At 38.1% G+C, this 17,942-nt stretch overlaps 1 protein-coding gene across 5 annotated transcripts in view; it reads right to left on the bottom strand.

Moving 5' to 3' along the window:
* Positions 1-17,942, bottom strand: part of AKAP13 (A-kinase anchoring protein 13) — a 391,580-nt gene that overhangs the window by 158,629 nt on the left and 215,009 nt on the right. For all 5 annotated transcript variants that reach the window (XM_023727887.1, XM_023727889.1, XM_023727888.1 and 2 more), the window contains one exon: positions 14,783-14,913. In XM_023727887.1, the coding sequence (XP_023583655.1) occupies positions 14,783-14,913 (131 nt within the window). The remainder of the gene's footprint in view (positions 1-14,782; positions 14,914-17,942) is intronic.

Here is a 17,942-nt window from a genome sequence, read left to right as displayed (position 1 = left end):
GTATCTTTGGCTATGTGTATTTTCACAAAAAAAAAAAAAAAAAGTTGAGAAGTTAGAGGGTTGACATGTTGTAGGGTTGTTAACCAATGTCATAAAACAACATGTGTACTTCTGTTTCATGAGAAACTATTTGTTCTGTAAGCCTTCACCTGAAGTACAATAAAAATAAAATAAAAAAAATATTACAGCCAAGAAAACCCTATGGAGCAGTTCTATTCTGTAAAACCCTATGGAGTAGGTCTACTCTGTAACACAAGGGGTTGCCATGAGTTGGAAATTAACTTGACAGCAAGAGGTTTTTTGGTATTATTCTTTTTAACTCCCACGTGGTTCACATACTACAGAATACCTCCATTCTTCATACTTCTCTTGGTAATATTACTTTTCTCAGTTTCCCAATGGGATTTTTTTTTTTTTAAGCCTGGATTATCTCCGTATCAGTTACCTTGCAAATTGGGCTGCTCTGGCAATTCTTAGGCAATTCTATGACCTCTGAAGGGCCCAGAGCATTGTGTAAGTGAAAAAGAACCATAAGGCTAGAGAGCACATCAAAGACTTCCTGAATCTATCCCTAGTCTTTCCAATGGAATATTTATATCACATGTGTTACAATGTGGTCATCACCAAGGAAACACAACTACATTTCAGACAAGCACTTTTGAAGGGATTGGTTAATCTCTCTGTGAACTCCTATTGCATGTTAATAGTACCTCTGGCATGTCTCATATACTGCAGCCATATACTGTGAGTATATCTGTATGGACTTTGTTTGTATATTTAACCATATTCTAAGTGCACTGAGGGCAGAGACAATATCTAACTTTTCTTAATGCCCTAGATACTTGATGCAGTACCCTGACCAGGGGAAAGACATTCATATAATGTTTACTAAATGAATAAATGAAAGAAATCAAAGCCACAGGCTATGTAGTAAAACTGAGCAGGCTAAGAGACCAAAAATATCTGAAATCAGGAGCCCTGAAACTTTCTCTGGATAAAGTGGACAATTCCATATACAGTGTGCACCTTTACTTTTATGGTGGCTGTTATAGATTGAATTGTGTCCCCCCAAAATATGTGTTGTAAATCTAACTTCTATGCCTGTGGTTATAATCCCACTTGGGAATAAATTGTCTTTGTTATGTTAATGAGGCAAGATTAGTGCAAGGTGTGTCCTGAGTCAATCTCTTTTGAGACATAAAGGAGATTAAACAAGCAAAGAAGGACAGATGGGGTAAGAGATGCCAAGACACATGGAGATCTCCAAGGAACCAGGAAGCAGAAGCTGAAGTGACAAGGACCCTCCCCCAGAGCCCATAGAGAGAGAGCTTTCCCCTAGAGCCAGAGCTCTAAATTTGGACTTCTAGCTCCTAAAACTGTGAGAAAATAAATTTCTGTTTGTTAAAGCCACTCATTTGTGGTGTTTCTGTTATAGCAGCACTAGATAACTAGGACAGTGGACAACCAGCAAGATAGCACTAGGCATCCTCTTAAAATTCTCATTCAAAAACTAATATAAGAATTTTATAACTATTCAAATATTTTATAAGTACCCAAGTATACTGCGGAGAAGGATCAAGACTTAACTGATTAAATTACATTAAAAAAAATTTTTTTCTACTATAGAAGCCCCTTTTAAGAGGCAAAAACATGCAGCTTTAAGTCATATTTGTCTCAATAAGCTGAACACAAAACTTAGGATCAGAAGCCGTACTTAGTTTTTCTAAGAGATTATCTAGTTGTAGGTCTTACAAATCTACTGGCAGAAATAATGGTTATACTCAAGTATATGCCTGTGCTTCCATGTAGAATACCCGTATCTTCAGTCCCACAAAATGCAATCACCTTTTAAAAAGAAACTTGGAAAGCCACTTGAGGCAAATAGTGTAAAAACAATATACTGTTCTTTAAAAACTTCCCTTCCCCTAGAGGGTGTATGGAAGCTTAGAGAGAATAATTTACATCTACCTCACTGAAAGACATCCATTTATAAGCAATTATATCTATCTGTGTTTCAACACTTAGTAGACTGGGTCTTGTTCACTGGTTTAATAACTTGTCTCTTCCCATTAGAATATGAGCTTTAGACTTCTGAGACTGGCCTATTCTCATTCCAGCATATGCTAAGGCCTAGCACAGAGCTCAATGAATGTTTGCTGAATCAAGTACTGAATAAATTAATGTACCCTCCCAGTAAACATAAAGTGACGTGGTAATTTAAATAAGTATCACCACGGCCTGATATAACTGGCAATTTCTTCCATGAACATTTTAACCACTGCCTATCTAAAATCATTTATCTATATAGTCTCAAGAGTGAGTTCAATATTACTGAGCTACAGTTTAAAATGAGATTAGAATTACACCTACCACTTATAAAAATCTATTCCATGCTAGACACTATACTGACATACTCTAGTTAGTACGAATAAGCCCTGAAGTAGGCATTATTATCCTAAATTTACAGATGAGGAAACAGAGTCTAAGAGAGACTAAATAATTCTATCAAAGTGACTCAGCTAATAAGTAGCAGAATTGGAATTAAAATCTTGGTTTATTGGGCTCCATAATCCTTGCATTACACTTGGCTACTATCCTTAGGTCTCACTATAATGATAGGAAGGTTCTCAATATAATAAGAATGGGAAAAAAAAAAAAAAGATAAAGAAATGAAGAGTGGTAAAAAATGGGCAGGAAGAGTGGTAAGAATCATATTCCGTTCCTTTGTCCCAAAAGGAAGAAAAAAAAAAAAGACAAACACACAACCCCTAAAATGCATACATGGCAATGATTCAGTAGTTATATGAGAAAAAAAGATATTGTCATGGATTGAATTATGTCCCCCCCAAAAGTATGTGTATCAGTTTGGCTGGGCCATGATTCCCAGTAGTGTGTGATTTTCCCATGTGTGGTAAATCCTACCTCTATGATGTTAATGAGGGAGGATGGGCAGCAGTTGTGTTAGTGAGGCAGGACTCAATTTACAAGACTGGACTGTGTCCTGAGGCAATCTCTTGAGATATAAGAGATAGAAGTGAGCAGTGAGACAGGGGGACCTCATACCATCCAGAAAGAGAGCGTGTCCTCTGGACCAGGGTCCCTGCACAGAGAAGCTCCTAGTCCGAAGGAACACTGAAGAGAAGAAGGCCAACAGAGAAAAAAAGCCCTCCCCTGGAGCTGACGCCCTGAATTTGGACTTTTAGCCTACTTTGACTGTGAGGAGATAAACTTCTCTTCGTTAAAACCATCTACTTGTGGTATTTCTGTTATAGCAGCACTGGATGACTAAGACAGCTATATTATAATTTATTTTAAGGCCTCAGAGCAAAACACCTTGGAAAATGTTCAAACAAAAAGTGATCAGTTAAAAGTTTAGCTGTAAATGAAAGTAAATTTAAAAACTCCCTCATGATTGTCGTTTTGGTCCAACACATGATTTATGAATTTATTCTGATCATATTAGAATTATATACTGATCAAAAATTAGAGCTGAAAGAAACTTAAGAGATTATTTAACCATTACACAAAGGAGAAAACAGACCAGAATATTTAAAAAAGGCACTTAAAAATATATAATAAATTACATAGCCAAATGATAAATTACATCCTTCACGTTATCTTTGGATAGTTTTACACACTAAGGTTATAGTTTTGCCACTTGTGGCTTTACAATTTGGGGTTCTTTCAGGTGCTTTTTTCCTGCAACAATTGACTCTGGAAGAATATTTGCAGAAGCAGCCATTGTATAATTTCCTGGAAACTCTCCATTTCAGAGTAGAGTAGAGTAGAGAAAGAGAGTCTCCAAAAAATTTGTATGAAAAATCTGAAGAGTAAGTTTCCCTGTGGTTGATGCTAGCTCTAGTTCTGAACCCAAAAGGTATAAGTGAATGGGAGACGGGGGGCTGCTTCTCTTAAATGCCAAATGTATGCAGAGAAGACTTACTATCAACTCAGAAAGAGGCCAATCTGTCTTTTCCTAGGTGATGCACACCCCTAAAACTACATACGAGTGAGCAGAATCTGACAACATGTTAACTCATACACCATGACCAAATGAGATTTATTCCAGGAACGCAGGCATAATTTAACATTAGAAGATCAATCAACATAATAATCACACTGTCATGGATTGAATTATGTTCCCCCGAAAATGTATATCGATTTGGCTGGACCATGATTCTCAGTATTGTGTGGCTGTCCTCCATTTTGTGTTTGTAATTTTATGTTAAAGAGGATTAGGGTGGGATTATTAACACCCTTACCAAGGTCATATCCCTAATCCAATGTAAAGGGAGTTTCCCTAGGCTGTGGCCTGCACCACCTTTTATCTTACAAGAGATAAAAGGAAAGGGAAGCAAGCAGAGAGTTGGGGACCTCATACCACCAACAAAGCAGTGCCGGGAGCAAAGCGTGTCCTTTGGACCTGAGGTTCCTGTGCTGAGATGCTCTTAGTAAAAGGGAAGACTGATGACAAGGACCTTCCTCCAGAGCCAACAGAGAAAGCCTTCCCCTGGAGCTGACGCCTTGAATTTGGACTTGTAACCTACTAGGCTGTGAGAGAATAAATTTCTCTTTGTTGAAGCCATCCACTTGTGGTATTTCTGCTGTAGCAGCACTAGATGACTAAGACACACACCCGTAGAACAAAGGAAAAGAACCACGTGATCATCTCTACAGATGTAGAAAAAGTATGAAATGAAAAACCCTCAAGAAGATTGGGATAGAAGGAAGTTCCTCATTGTGATTCACGGTATATATGAAAAGCCAAATGCCAACATTATACTTAATGGAGAAAGACTGAGAGCTTTCCCCTTGAAATTGGGAACAAGACAAGGGTGCCTGCTCTCACTACTTCTATTCAATACTGTATTAGAAATCCAAACCAGAGCAAGAAAGTAAGAAAGAAAGAAAAAAAAAAAAAGGTATCCAGATTGGAAAAAAAGAAGTAAAATTATCTCGATTCGTGGATGATATGATCTTATAAACAGAAAATCCCAAGGAATTCACAAGAAAACTTCTTGAGCTAACAGAGGAATGTGGCAAAGTTGCAGGGTACAAGGTTAACAAAGAAAAATCTGCTGGGTTCCTACACACCAGAAATGAGAAATCTGAAGGGAAATTAAAGAAACAATTCCATTTACAACAGCATTTAAGAGAATAAAATACCGAGGAATAAATTTAACCAGTGATATGAAAAATTTATGCAATGAAAATTAAAGATTCAAATAAATGGAAAGATGCCCCATGTTCATGGAATGGAAGACTTAATACTGTTAAGATGTCAAAACCACTCAAAGCAATCTACAGAGTCAATGCAATCTTGATCAAAATTCCAACAACCTTCTTTACAGAGATGGAAAAACTAATCCTCAACTTTATATGGAATGGCAAGAGGCCCCACATAGCTAAAGCAATATCGAAAGAGAAGAACAAAGTAGGAAGACTCACACCTTCTGATTTTTTTAATTTTTTTAAATAATATTTTATTGTATTTTTAGTGAAAGTTTACACAGCAAATTAAGCTCCCATGGAACAATTTCTACATAAATTATTCAGTGGCACTGGTTCCATTTATACTAGTCGTGAATATTTCTTCCATGCACATTGAGAACCACATGTGACTGTTATAATTTTTATTTCACCACCAAACAATTCAAAATGCTCAGGAACAGGAAGGTCTATTGTATTGACTGTGATTCAGAGCTCCCAGGAGTGGCTCAGGCCAACCTGAGCTCCTTGAACAAAAGGCTGACTCCAGGGTTGGGACAGGGAGAGTACAAGATGAGCCTGGAACGTCCTGTGCAAGGAAGCCATCAGAGAATAATGTGCCATGCCAAAAGAGCCAGCTTGTGCCCTGGCCAAAGATGAGACAATCTGAGCATCAAAAAAGAAAAGGACTGGCTCAGCTCCTAACTTCTGCTTTTAGAAAGATGTACAGATGTGGTTTTTTCCTTTTAATTGTGCTTTAGGTGAAAGTCTACAGAGCAAATCAATTTCTCATTAAACAATTAATACACAAGTTGTTTTGTGACATTGGCTGCCAAACCCTGTGACGTGTCAACACGCTCCCCGTCTCGACCTTGGGTTCCCCATTTCCATTCGTCCAGTACACCTGTCCCTTCCTGCCCTCTCGTCCCTGATCCGAGACTGGTGTGCCCATTTAATCTCGTATACATGGATGAACTACGTGTGTTACTATTTGTTTCATAGGCCTGTCCAATCTCTGGCTGAAGGGTGAACTCCAGGAGTGACTTCAGTACTGAGTTAAAAGGGTGTCAGGGGACCATACTCTCGGGGGTTTTCCAGTCTCTGTCAGATCAGTAAGTCTGGTCTTTTATTGTGAGTTTGAATTCTGTTATACATTTTTCTCCCGCTCTGTCCAGGACCCTTTACTCTGATCCCTGCCAGGGCAGCTGGTGGTGGTAGCTGGGCACCATCCACTTGTTCTGGACTCAGTTTGGTAGAGGCTGTGGTAGTTGTGGTCCATTAGTCCTTTGGACTAGTCTTTCCCTTGGATCTTTGGTTTTATTCACACTCCTTTGCTCCATCCAGGAGATACATCTTAGACAGCTCCTCACAAGCTTTTAAGACCCCAGACACTACTCACCAAAGCAGGATGTAGAACATTTTCTTTATAGACCATGTTATGCCAATTAAGGTACATGTCCCCAGAGGCTATGGCCCGCAGCCCTCGGCCCACTAACTCGGTCCCCCATGGAGTTTGGATGTGTCTATGAAGCTTCTATGACTTTGTCTTGGTCAGGCTGTGCTGACCTCCCTAGTATTGTGTTCGATGTACTTTTAAAAAATATTTACCCCTATTTCTCTAAGTTTATACCAGTCTTTTATTTCTTTATAATGCCTTGACTTCCTCTCCATATGAAAAATCTATGTCTACATTTTTTAAGTCCCTCTTTTTTGTTCTAATGTTGTCATCGTTTACATATTGACATCTGTTTCCCTATTTTCAGTGTTTTAGCTTTGCTTTACTTTTGTGACTTTCCTATGTGGGCTGATATCTAGTTGCTCTGTCCTGTGTTCCAGTCCTGGGTTGTTATCTGATGTTACTGATTTTCTAACTGGAAGACTTCCTTTAGTACTTCTTGTAATTTTGGTTTGGTTTTTGCAAATTCCCTAAACTTCTGCTTATCTGGAAATGCCCTAATTTCGCGACCATATTTGAGAGACAGTTTTGCTGGATACATAATTTTTGGCTGGCATTTTTTTTCCTTCAAGGCTTTATATGTGTAATCCCATTGCCTTCTTACCTGCTTAGTTTCTGCTGAGTAGTCTGAGTTTATTCTTATTGACTCTCCCTTGCAGATGACTTTTCGTTTACATTTTACATTCCCACCAACAGTGTATAAGTGTTCCGGTCTCTCCACAGTCTCTCCAGCATTTATTATTTTCTGTTTTTTGGACTGATGCTAGCCTTGTTGGGATGAGATGCTAACTCATTGTAGTTTCGATTTGCATTTCTCTAATGGCTAATGATCGTGAGCATTTCTTCATGTGTCTGTTAGCCGCCTGAATATCTTTCTTTGGCAAAGTGCCTGCTCATATCCTTTGCCCAGTTTTTAATCAGGTTATTTGTCTTTTTGTTGTTGAGGTTTTGCAGTATCTTGTAGATTTCAGAGATTAGACACTGATCAGATTTGTCATAGCCAAAAATTTTTTCCCAGTCTGTACGATGTCTTTTGACCCTTTTGGTGAACTCTTTGGATGAGCATAAGTGTTTGATTTTTAGGAGCTCCCAGTTATCTAGTCTCTCTTCTAGTGCTTGTACATTGTTACTTATGGTTCCTATTCTGCTCATGCCATGTATTAGGGCTCCTAGCGTTGTCCCTATTTTTTCTTCCATGATCTTTATCATTTTTGATTTTATATTTAGGTCTTTGATCCATTTTGAGTTAGTTTTTTTGCATGGTGTGAGGTATGGGTCTTGTTTCAGTTTTTTACAGATGTATATCCAGTTATGCCAGCACCATTTGTTAAGGAGACTGTCTTTTCCCCAGTTAACGGACCTTGGGCCTTTGTCAAATATCAGCTGCTCATATGTGGATGAATTTATGTCTGGATTCTCAATTGTGTTCCACTGGTCTACGTATCTGTTGTTGTACCAGTACCAGGCTGTTTTGACTACCATGGTTGTATAATAGGTTCTAAAATCAGGTAATGTCAGGCCTCCCACTTTGTTCTTCTTCAGTAATGGTTACTTATTCGGGGCCTCTTCCCCTTCCATATGAAGTTGGTGATTTGTTTCTCCATCTCATTAAAAAATGCCATTGGAATTTGGATCGGGATTGCATTGTATCTGTATATCGCTTTGGGTAGAACTGATTTTCACAATGTTGAGTCTTCCTATCCATGAGCAAGGTATGGTTTTCCACTTATGCAGGTCTGTTTTGGTTTCTTGCAGAGGTGTCTTGTAGCTTTCATCGTATAGGTCTTTTACTTCTCTGGTTAGATTTATTCCTAAGTATTTAATATTCTTGGGGGCTGTTGTAAATGGTATTGATTTGGTGATTTTTCTCTTGTGAGTTCTCTCTGTTGGTGCAGACACCTTCTGATTTTAAAACATATAATACAGCTACAGTAATTAAAATAGCCTGGAACAGGCAGTTCCTGGGTTACAAACGTCCAACTTACAGACAACTCGTACTTAAGCATGGACTGTCATAATGCCTATTACATTAAAAATTTGAGTTAAATACATACAACAGTGTGTATTAACAAACACATGCACTACTTTGTAACGCTCACGTAAAACACTACGTGGTCTGAAAGTGTTTCCTAAGTGTTTGATATGCATAAAAAGGTAAGATATACACTATATACTAAGGCAAACATTTGACAACTGATGCTAAGTAAGAACCGTATATACCTGTTCTGACTTACCTACGAATTCGACTTAAAGACAGACTTAGGAACAGAACTTGTTTGTAACCCGGAGACCGCCTATACTAGTATAACAATAGACACATCAACCAATGGAATAGAACTGAGAGTCCAGAAATAAACCCACACATCTATGGTCAACTGATTTCTGACAAGGGTGCTAAGTCCATTTGATGGAAAGAAGAGCCTCTTCAATAAAGAGTGCTGGGAAAACTGTATTTCCACAAGCAGAAAAATGAAACAGGATTCATGCCTCACACCATACACAAAAACAAATTCAAAATGGAGTAAAGACCTGAATCTAACCATAAAATTCTTAGAAGGAAACGCAGGGACAACGTTGTCAGGCCTAGCTTTTAACAATGGATTATCTAACATGATTAAAAAAAAATAAAGTACAAGAAGCAAAACACAAAATAAACAAATGGGACCTCGTAAAAATTAAAAACTTTTGTCCATCAAAAGGCTTTACTAAAAAAGTGAAGATAAGCTACTCACTGGGAGAAAATCTTCAGAAAGCATATATCTGGTAAGAATCTAACAACCAAAATATACATAAAACTTTGACAGCTTAACAACAAAAAGGCAAATAACTCAATTATAAAATGGGCAAAGGACTTGAATAGACATTTCACCAAAGAGGACATTCAAATGGCCACCAAACACATGAAAAGATGCTCAGCATCGTTAGCCGTCAGAGAGATGCAAATCAAAACCACATGAGATACATTTCACTCCCAGGAGGATGACTCAGATAAAAACAAACAAACAACACCCAGAAAATAACAAATGCTGGCGAGGATATTGGGAAACTGGATCCCTTATCCATTGCTGGTGGGAATACAAAATGGTACTGCCATTGTAGAAAACAGTGAAGCAGTTCCTCAAAAAACTAGTAATAAAACTACCATATGACCTAGCAATTCTACTCTTAGGCATATGCCCAAAAGACTTGAAAGCAGACACTCAAAAAGATACTTGTACATCAATGTTCATTGCAACACTACTCACAATAGCCAAAAGGTGGAAACATTACTAGAACAGAAGCTGGGTTCTAATCCAGTTTACAAGTAATTAGTTGCGAGACAAGGCAAGTCACTTAACTATGCTGAATCCACTTCTCCTATACAGCAAAGGTGTTAGAGCAGATAGTCTTTTAGGTTCATTCAAATTCTAAAGGTCTGAGAAAGAAAACAAGCTCCATGTCTCCCCATTTAATTAATTTATAATTCTATTCCTGAAGCTTTTATATTTTCAAGAAGCAGTAACTGAGTCTTGATTGTTTTGGGAACCACTATATACCACTGTTCGCTTAAGAGAGTAAAAAAGAATATTCAAATCTAAAAGTTGTAAAACTAATTATTATTATCAGTGGTAGCAGTAATAATAATAATAATGCTAAGCTGTACTTACTGTGTGCTAGGCACTGCTCTAAAAACTTGATAATATAACTCGAGGGAAAAAAAAGATGAAGACAACAAAAGGTATCTGAGAACCTTGAAACCAGTAAAGTATGTAAGAGGGGATAATGTTGAATATTAAATTGTTACTCCTATTAAAGCTATGGAAATACTTAATAACAAACTGTAACCATAAAATAGTGATAAAATGATCATTGGAAAGAACCATATTATGTGTAAATTAATGACTTGGCCTTCTAAATTGTGAACTATTTTCTACCTAGGGAAGAATTATCAGTTAGGGCCCTCTAGTAGCATTTAATGCATGTGTGCATTTTCTCTGAGACTATATATGCAAACATGGACAATGATTCTGCCTAATTCCTTTGTGAACCATGATTTTAACCATTACTGACCTCAAGAGAAAGGGTTTATTTATAGCACAATGTGTCAAGCAGGTTAAGGAATGAAAAATTCCTCCTCGGTTTGTATAGCAGATATCAGACCACTAAACTAAACAGGACCCTAACTGTAGCTTTTCTCTTTAAATCCTTGGCAGTGCTGCTCTCCACAGAGATCCCTACACTCTGACAGTTATGTATGTTTACAAGCCTATACAACAGAAAGATCCCCATGAGAATTTAGAATGGATTTTTATTAATATCTACTAGATAAGTGCCATAAATATACCACTGTTCTAGGTTTTCAAGCCGGTAGCACTGCATAAGAAATACAAATTCTTTCTGTTTTACATTTGGAACAGGGTGCTTCAATGAAGCAATGATTCCGTGAAGAAATGACTGGCCTACTCCCAAGGCCAACACAGACTGGGCATGTGTCAGAAAAATAAGATTAAACAATATTAAACAAATCGCACTCTATCTTCAACTATAATCACAAACTCAATAAACCCTTTTCGGATTGCAGACACAGAATCAAGAAGGTTATGGCTAGAGAGGAGTACGTCTAGAGAGGCTAAGTCAAGAAGCTGGTTCAGGAGACACATGGAACTGGAATTCCCTGACTCCCAACCTCTAGTTTCAAAACTAGAGGTTTTACCTCAAAACAAACAAAACATTTTAAAAAGCAAAAAAAAGAGAAAGAAATCTACTTGTTTCTCTTTATCCACTGGAGCACAAGTATCCTCTCGGCCAGGGGCCAGCAAACCACTGCTCGCGGCCCACTGCCTGTTTTTGCATAGCCCGTGAGAAAATCTAAGAGTGGTTTTTACATTTTTTAATGGTTGGGGAAAAAAAAAAAAAATCAAAAGAAGAATAATATGTCATGACACAGGAACACTTTGTGAAATTCAAATTTCAGTGTCATAAATATCTTTTTTTATTTCTCATACTGTCATGTTGTTTGTTTACATACCATCTATGGCTGCTTTAGCACTACAAGCAAAGGTGACTAGTTTTGACAGAAACTGTAAGATCCACAAGAAATAAAAACAGACTCTCTGCCCTTTACAAAAAAGGTTTTCAGATCTCTACTCTCTTCTGACCCAGTGAAAAAGTATACCATAAATACAGTACATATATATAGAAAGAGAGAAGGGGGGGAGAGGGAGGAAGGGTGAGACAGAGAGAATATGAATGAGAAAAACAAAAGGGAAATAGAAAAAATTAAAGTTGTATATCCAAGCTTTAAGGAGCCCTGGTGGAGTAAATGGTTACACGCCAAGCTGCTAACCAAAAGGCTGGCAGTTCAAACTTACCTAGCAGCTCCAGGGAAGAAAGATCTGGTGATCTGCTTCCATAAAGATTATAGCCAAGGAAACCCTATCGGGCAGTTCTGTCACATGAAGTCACTCTGAGTCAGAATCGACTCCATGGCACCTAACAGCAACAACATCATCATCCATGCTTTATCCCTTTAATTCACAGCAAACGGCAAACTCGGCAGGGCAAGATGGAGGAGAGGTAACTAGTCAGATTTCACCTCATTATAACAATACTGTCAACACGAAAACCTCCACTATTTAGACCTGAAAACTTTCAAGAACTGAAAATTCCATTGACATATGTTGTCTCCAGCTATATACAAGGTGGAGGCAGACACAGCATAAGGCACAGATAGCTCCTACCAACAGACATTTTTCTCAGGATCTGACACTGGTTAAAATACATCCACCAGTCACAGAGTCAGGATAACAGTCAGGAGGAATGTGCCTGTTGTGTTAAGTCCTAGGTTACGAATCAAACTCCAAGCTCTCATTTCAGCAGGGTCTGTTCTTTTACCTATAAAATGAGGCACGCTCATCAACCAGAGAAATATTCTTTCTCTCAACTCCAAAAAAAACTAGAGGAAATATGAGTAGAAGAGGAAAGGGACTGGGAGAGAAAAGTTTGTTTTTTTCTTTTTTTAAATTAATGGTTTGTCTTCTTCTCTATGGTAGATAAGATACAGTTGGGATAGATATAGCCCTCATGAGAAAACAAAGGCTCTAGAGCCAAGCATCAGGCTGGATTCAAAGGCACCAATCACTACAATGTTAAAATGGAGGACCAAGAAACAAACACTGAATTCAAGGCTGTGAGTTTTTTCCCTTCCCTTTTTGACGGGCTTCAGGCAAAGACACATGTACCCAGGGAGGGTGTATTCTTTTATTTTCCCAGGGGCAAAAGCAACATTTGTCTGAATAATGCCTGCTACACAAGTAGCCACCCAGGCATTAGTCATGAATATTATCTGTAATGAGGGGCGGGTTAGAACAGTCAGCACCTTTCCACCACAGTACTCCAATAAAATGAGGCTTGTTTATCACAGTTCATACACTTGCAACAGTTTGGGACAGTACAGTTCTGTTTACCTACGGGTGAACCTTTAAAAAAAAAAAAACAGCCCTCTGAGGAGAAAAACAGAGCACTGTCAAGTCTAGCCAAAAAAGACTGACTTTCTGAGGGGCAGTATTATTTAGCCCAGTAATTTGATTAGCTTCCTAAAGGTTTTTCTTTGTGCAGCATGGAATCTAAAGCTTAGAGCACTGTTGCAACAAGTTTAATAAGTTCCTTTGTTTCAAAAGTTAATAGTTTTAAACAAGAGAAAAATAACAATCTCAGGACCCTGAAGTGAAAATATTTTAAAAAACTTACTGAAATACTAAACACAGAACTACCATATGACCTAGCAACTCCACTCCCAAGTCTACGGAAACATCATGTCCACCCAAAACTTGTAAATAAATGTTGAGGGTAGTAATATTCACAGTAGCAAAAAAGTGGAAACAATACCAATGTCCAACAAAATATGGTATATCTATACAATGGAATATTATTCGAAAACAAAAAGGAATAAAGTACTGATATATGCTACAACATGGATGAACCTGGAAAACATGTTGAGTGAAAGAAGCCAGTCACAAAAGACCACATAGTATATGATTCCATTTATATGAAATGTCCAGAATAGGCAAATCCATAAACAAAGAAAGTAGATTAGTGGTTTCTAGGAGGTGGAGGTGGGAGTGGGGAGGGACTGCTAATGAGTACGATGTTGCTTTCTGGGGTGATGAAAATGTTATAAAATTAGGTAGGGGTGATGGCTGCATAACTCTATGAATATATTTAAAACAACCACACACTCTAAAATGGCTGGATTTTTTTTTTTTTTTAAAAACATTGTTTTCACTGACTTTTTTGTTTGTTTGCTTTAGTACATATATTGTTTTATGGCATTGGTTAACAACCCCATGACATGTCAGTACTCTCCCTTCTCAACCTTGGGTTCCCTATTACCAGCTTTCCTGTTGCCTCCTGCCTTCTAGTCCTTGCCCCTGGGCTGGTGTGCCCCTTTAGTCTCATTTTGTCCTATGGGTCTGTCCAATCTTTGGCTAAAAGGTGAACCTACAGAGTGACCTCAATGCTGGGTTAAAAGGATGTCTAGGGGCCATACTCTCGCAGTTTCTCCAGCCTCTGTCAGGCCAGTAAGTCTGGTCTTTTTTGTGTAAAATGGGTGGATTTTATGGTATGTGAATTATATCTCAATAAAGCTGTGATTTTAAAAAAATTACTGTACTATTTCATTTCCACTGTGAAAATGGCATACTTCCTACTTTAGACCATAGTACTGAGCTATAAATTAAAATCTCATTTTGCCGCTATGTTTCTATATAAAGAAAAAAGAGTCAGGTTTGTGAAGGGTTAACATTTCCCTTCTGTGGTGACTATTATTTTCTGACACTTTAAGCTGGACGACAAATTTAAATGTCATGAGTTCATAGGGAATCTTCTTCATTATCATTTCCAAGGAATTCATGCAGGAGAGCTCATTCCAGAACTTCGCTGTGTGGTGCACAGCATTTATGAAAGCTTAACTGCGATCACATATCCATATTTATATAATAGAACAAGAGAGAAGGAAAGAACACTATCTTGCAAAAAAAAAAAAAAAAAAACCCAAATAAAAAACAAGGCCGTAAATCAGATGCAACAGAACAAGCTAAGCACATTCTGCGCCCATACAGACTTATTGATGCCACTTACCACTTGGGTCTTCGGGTTTTGTTTCATCATAGGTGTAGTTATGTGCCCTACAGTCAGCTCTTCAGAAACTGAACTCTTCTTGGAATTACTCAGAAAGTCCACTTCATCTTCAGCTTTCGTGTCTGGCATTTCTGAAGAGAACAAGGGGGTTACAGAGTGCATTTGAAAAATTGATTCTTGTGCCTTACTATTTACACAACATGCTCTGGGTATCATGCACTTTGTTTGTGTTTGCTTTTGTTTTAAAATGGAAAAGTATTCTTTTGCTGAAACTTCAGCCCCTGGTGTCATTTCTGACCCTGTGCTAAGCTATTCCTTTACCACATGGTTGTATGGTTTTCCCTAAAAGTAGCCAAGGATCATAATTTAGCCTTGTTTGGGTTTGGAGCTAAAGGAGGATCCAATTCAATGTCTCTTGAACTTCCATTTTCACTACTGACTTTTCATGACCAATGTGAGTGTGGTGCTGACTTGCATATGGAAAAGTAAATTAATACGCTTCAAGGGACCAGACTAATAGCTGAAGGTAGGTGGTCTATTTTGGCCACCATCAAAAAAGGCAGGAGATAGTAGTATAGGACAATTAAGGGAAAAGCCGTCAACAGCTATCTTAAACCATAGATGAGAAGGTTGGGGGACACGGAGATTAAGTAAATGGAAGTGAAACAACTACAACAGAAATAACGAGATTGTTGACACAATGAGAAGAAAGTCACTGATCATTATGTCTAGAAACTGCGCAACGGCAACAGGCTTTGCTGTGTATATTTTCACTAAACAAAACAAAACAAACTTTCTCAAAAAAAAAAACAAAAAGGAAAAAGCCACTGAGAATAAGGCAATGCCTTTGGGACAAGTCTAGCTTTCTTTTAAAATGTACCACACTCCCTGATCTACCCATTACTGCGACTGATAAGACTAAGTGAACTATTCTAGTAAGTTATAATTTTTTAAGTCTTATTTCTTCCCCAAACCAAAACATAATCCCAAACTAGCAATCCCTCTTCTTAAGAAAAAAGTTTTTACACGTGCTTTCTCTGGGATTAGGTAATTGTCTTCTTGCTGACCATGCTCAAGGGACCAAAGAGCAGTAGTTTTTGTTACTATATGCCATTATACAGTCAATCAAATACAGAAAGAAAGTGATAAAATAATGTCTGAGGCAAATTTCAGCTTCTCATGCTTCCTTAAAGAGGACTGATGATTGAACAGTCAAATCCACCTTAATAATCCAAATACAAGCGCAACTATCATCTCAATTTCATGCGGAAAATTTCCTGAGATTGTTATTCACGTAGTGGTACCTCTACTGTAGCAGAGAAAATTGCTCCCTACACCAAAGGGCAGAGAGGTTTCTTTCACCAAAGAAAAAATTACATTAATTAAGATTTTATCCTAGCAGCACACTGTGACATTTATAAAGGTCTATGTGAATATGGTGCAGGACTGTGCGACATTATGTTCTGTTACACGTAAGGTTGTCGGGAGCCAGAGATGACACGTTCGCAACTAACAAAAACAACTTAAGATTTAGGAAAGTTCCATTTCTATAAATGAACATTTATAAATCACTTTTCTTCTTTCTTTGCTCTTATATAATCTTAATAGCAATTTAAAAATGGGTAAACAAGCTTCCCTGCCCAAAGAACCAAAGTCTGTCCTGCATTTCATAAAATGTGATTAAAGTTTAAAAAAAAAAAAGAAAAGAAAATCTGACTAAGCAACTCCCATAGAGGTATCCCTTGATCAAAACATTTCTAAGTGAGTCAGAGTAATTTTTTCATTTTTTGGTTGCTGATGATTTTTATATTATTTATTTGGGGATGTGATTTTTGGCACAACCTTCCTTTCCTATACCCATGAACTGAAAATATGTATCTTGGCCAAGTCACACCCCAGTCACAGTGGTAAACGGTGATTACTGAGACTTGAGGGGTGTCGGCAATCTCTGCAGGCCTGGTCTGGCTCAGCAGTGTACCGCCAACGTCCCAAAGCACAGTGATCAATGCTCTTGATGGCTGAGGGGCCACATTCCCTTCTTTCTACCTGGAAGTTTTGTGTTTTCCCCATTTCAATTTCTATCTGGCTTTATCTCAAGCAGTATATAATAACAGGAAGTCAATGCTGTGTAGATGTTAGGGAGAGATGTTGCAAACCTCCGAATCAGCAGTTAAACTTATGTCTTTTCACTCTTAAGACAGTATGGTTAAATCCATGAACAGACTGTAGACGTCCTAGAAAATACCCTTTGACTCTGACCTCACTCTCGGGTGCTTTTTCTCCAGGGCAACGTGACTAGGGACGTTCCTCAACCCTGGCTATTTTCTGAAGAAAGCCCCGATTTCTTTATCACTAACTACTTCTGCCTACAGTTTCAGAATATGAGCACCCAGCATATATGCCTCCTTTGGGTAGCAAAACAACTTGCCAACGCATATATATTTATCCAAAACCCATATACTGTTGAAACTTCATGCATCTTGTTATCCTTCCTAAAGCCTTAAAAATCTTAAAAATCATTTCTTGGCATCTTTATTTATGAATTATTAAAAACCAAAGTCTGAAATTCTGCCTGGTTTTTACCTTTTATCATAGACTACCACAGAAACAAACCCTACACACCGTTGGCCCTTTCTTGGGTTAAATTCTCACGGAGCCGTTAAGAGAAATAATTCCAGCCCATGTGGCCAAAGACACACCACCCAAATGAGAAGAACATAGCAGGCGTCAGCTTACAGCCACTCCCATTCTTCTGAAATGTCAACCTGCCAGGGCCCCTGAAATAGACTTGTTGTTGTGCCTGAGTTTTAAAAATTAGAGACCTTCTCATTAAAGTTCTGAGACAGCAGCCAACAAATTTCTATCACTAACAATCCAAATCATCTCTCAAAACTAAAAACCTGAAGTCACCAAAAATACTACCTCAGGTTCCTTAAAGCCCTCAGCTTGGTAGTGTGTGTGTGGCAGGAGGGAGGCCCAGGTTATAAATGGTTAAAAACCCTTTATTGAGGAAAATGGCCACTGGGTTTAAATTGCTCTTCTTCCTAAGAGACTTTGGATAAGAATTACATGACTTCTTTTCTTGATCTACTTGTTCGTTTCTCTCCACACTCCCTCCCACGCACCAAGACTCTTAACAAGTACTACATTTAGAAGGATC

This window comes from Trichechus manatus, unplaced genomic scaffold (assembly GCF_000243295.1).
Source record: "Trichechus manatus latirostris isolate Lorelei unplaced genomic scaffold, TriManLat1.0 scaffold00019, whole genome shotgun sequence".
Lineage (NCBI taxonomy): Eukaryota > Metazoa > Chordata > Mammalia > Sirenia > Trichechidae > Trichechus > Trichechus manatus.
This window is presented reverse-complemented; position numbering and strand designations above follow the sequence as displayed.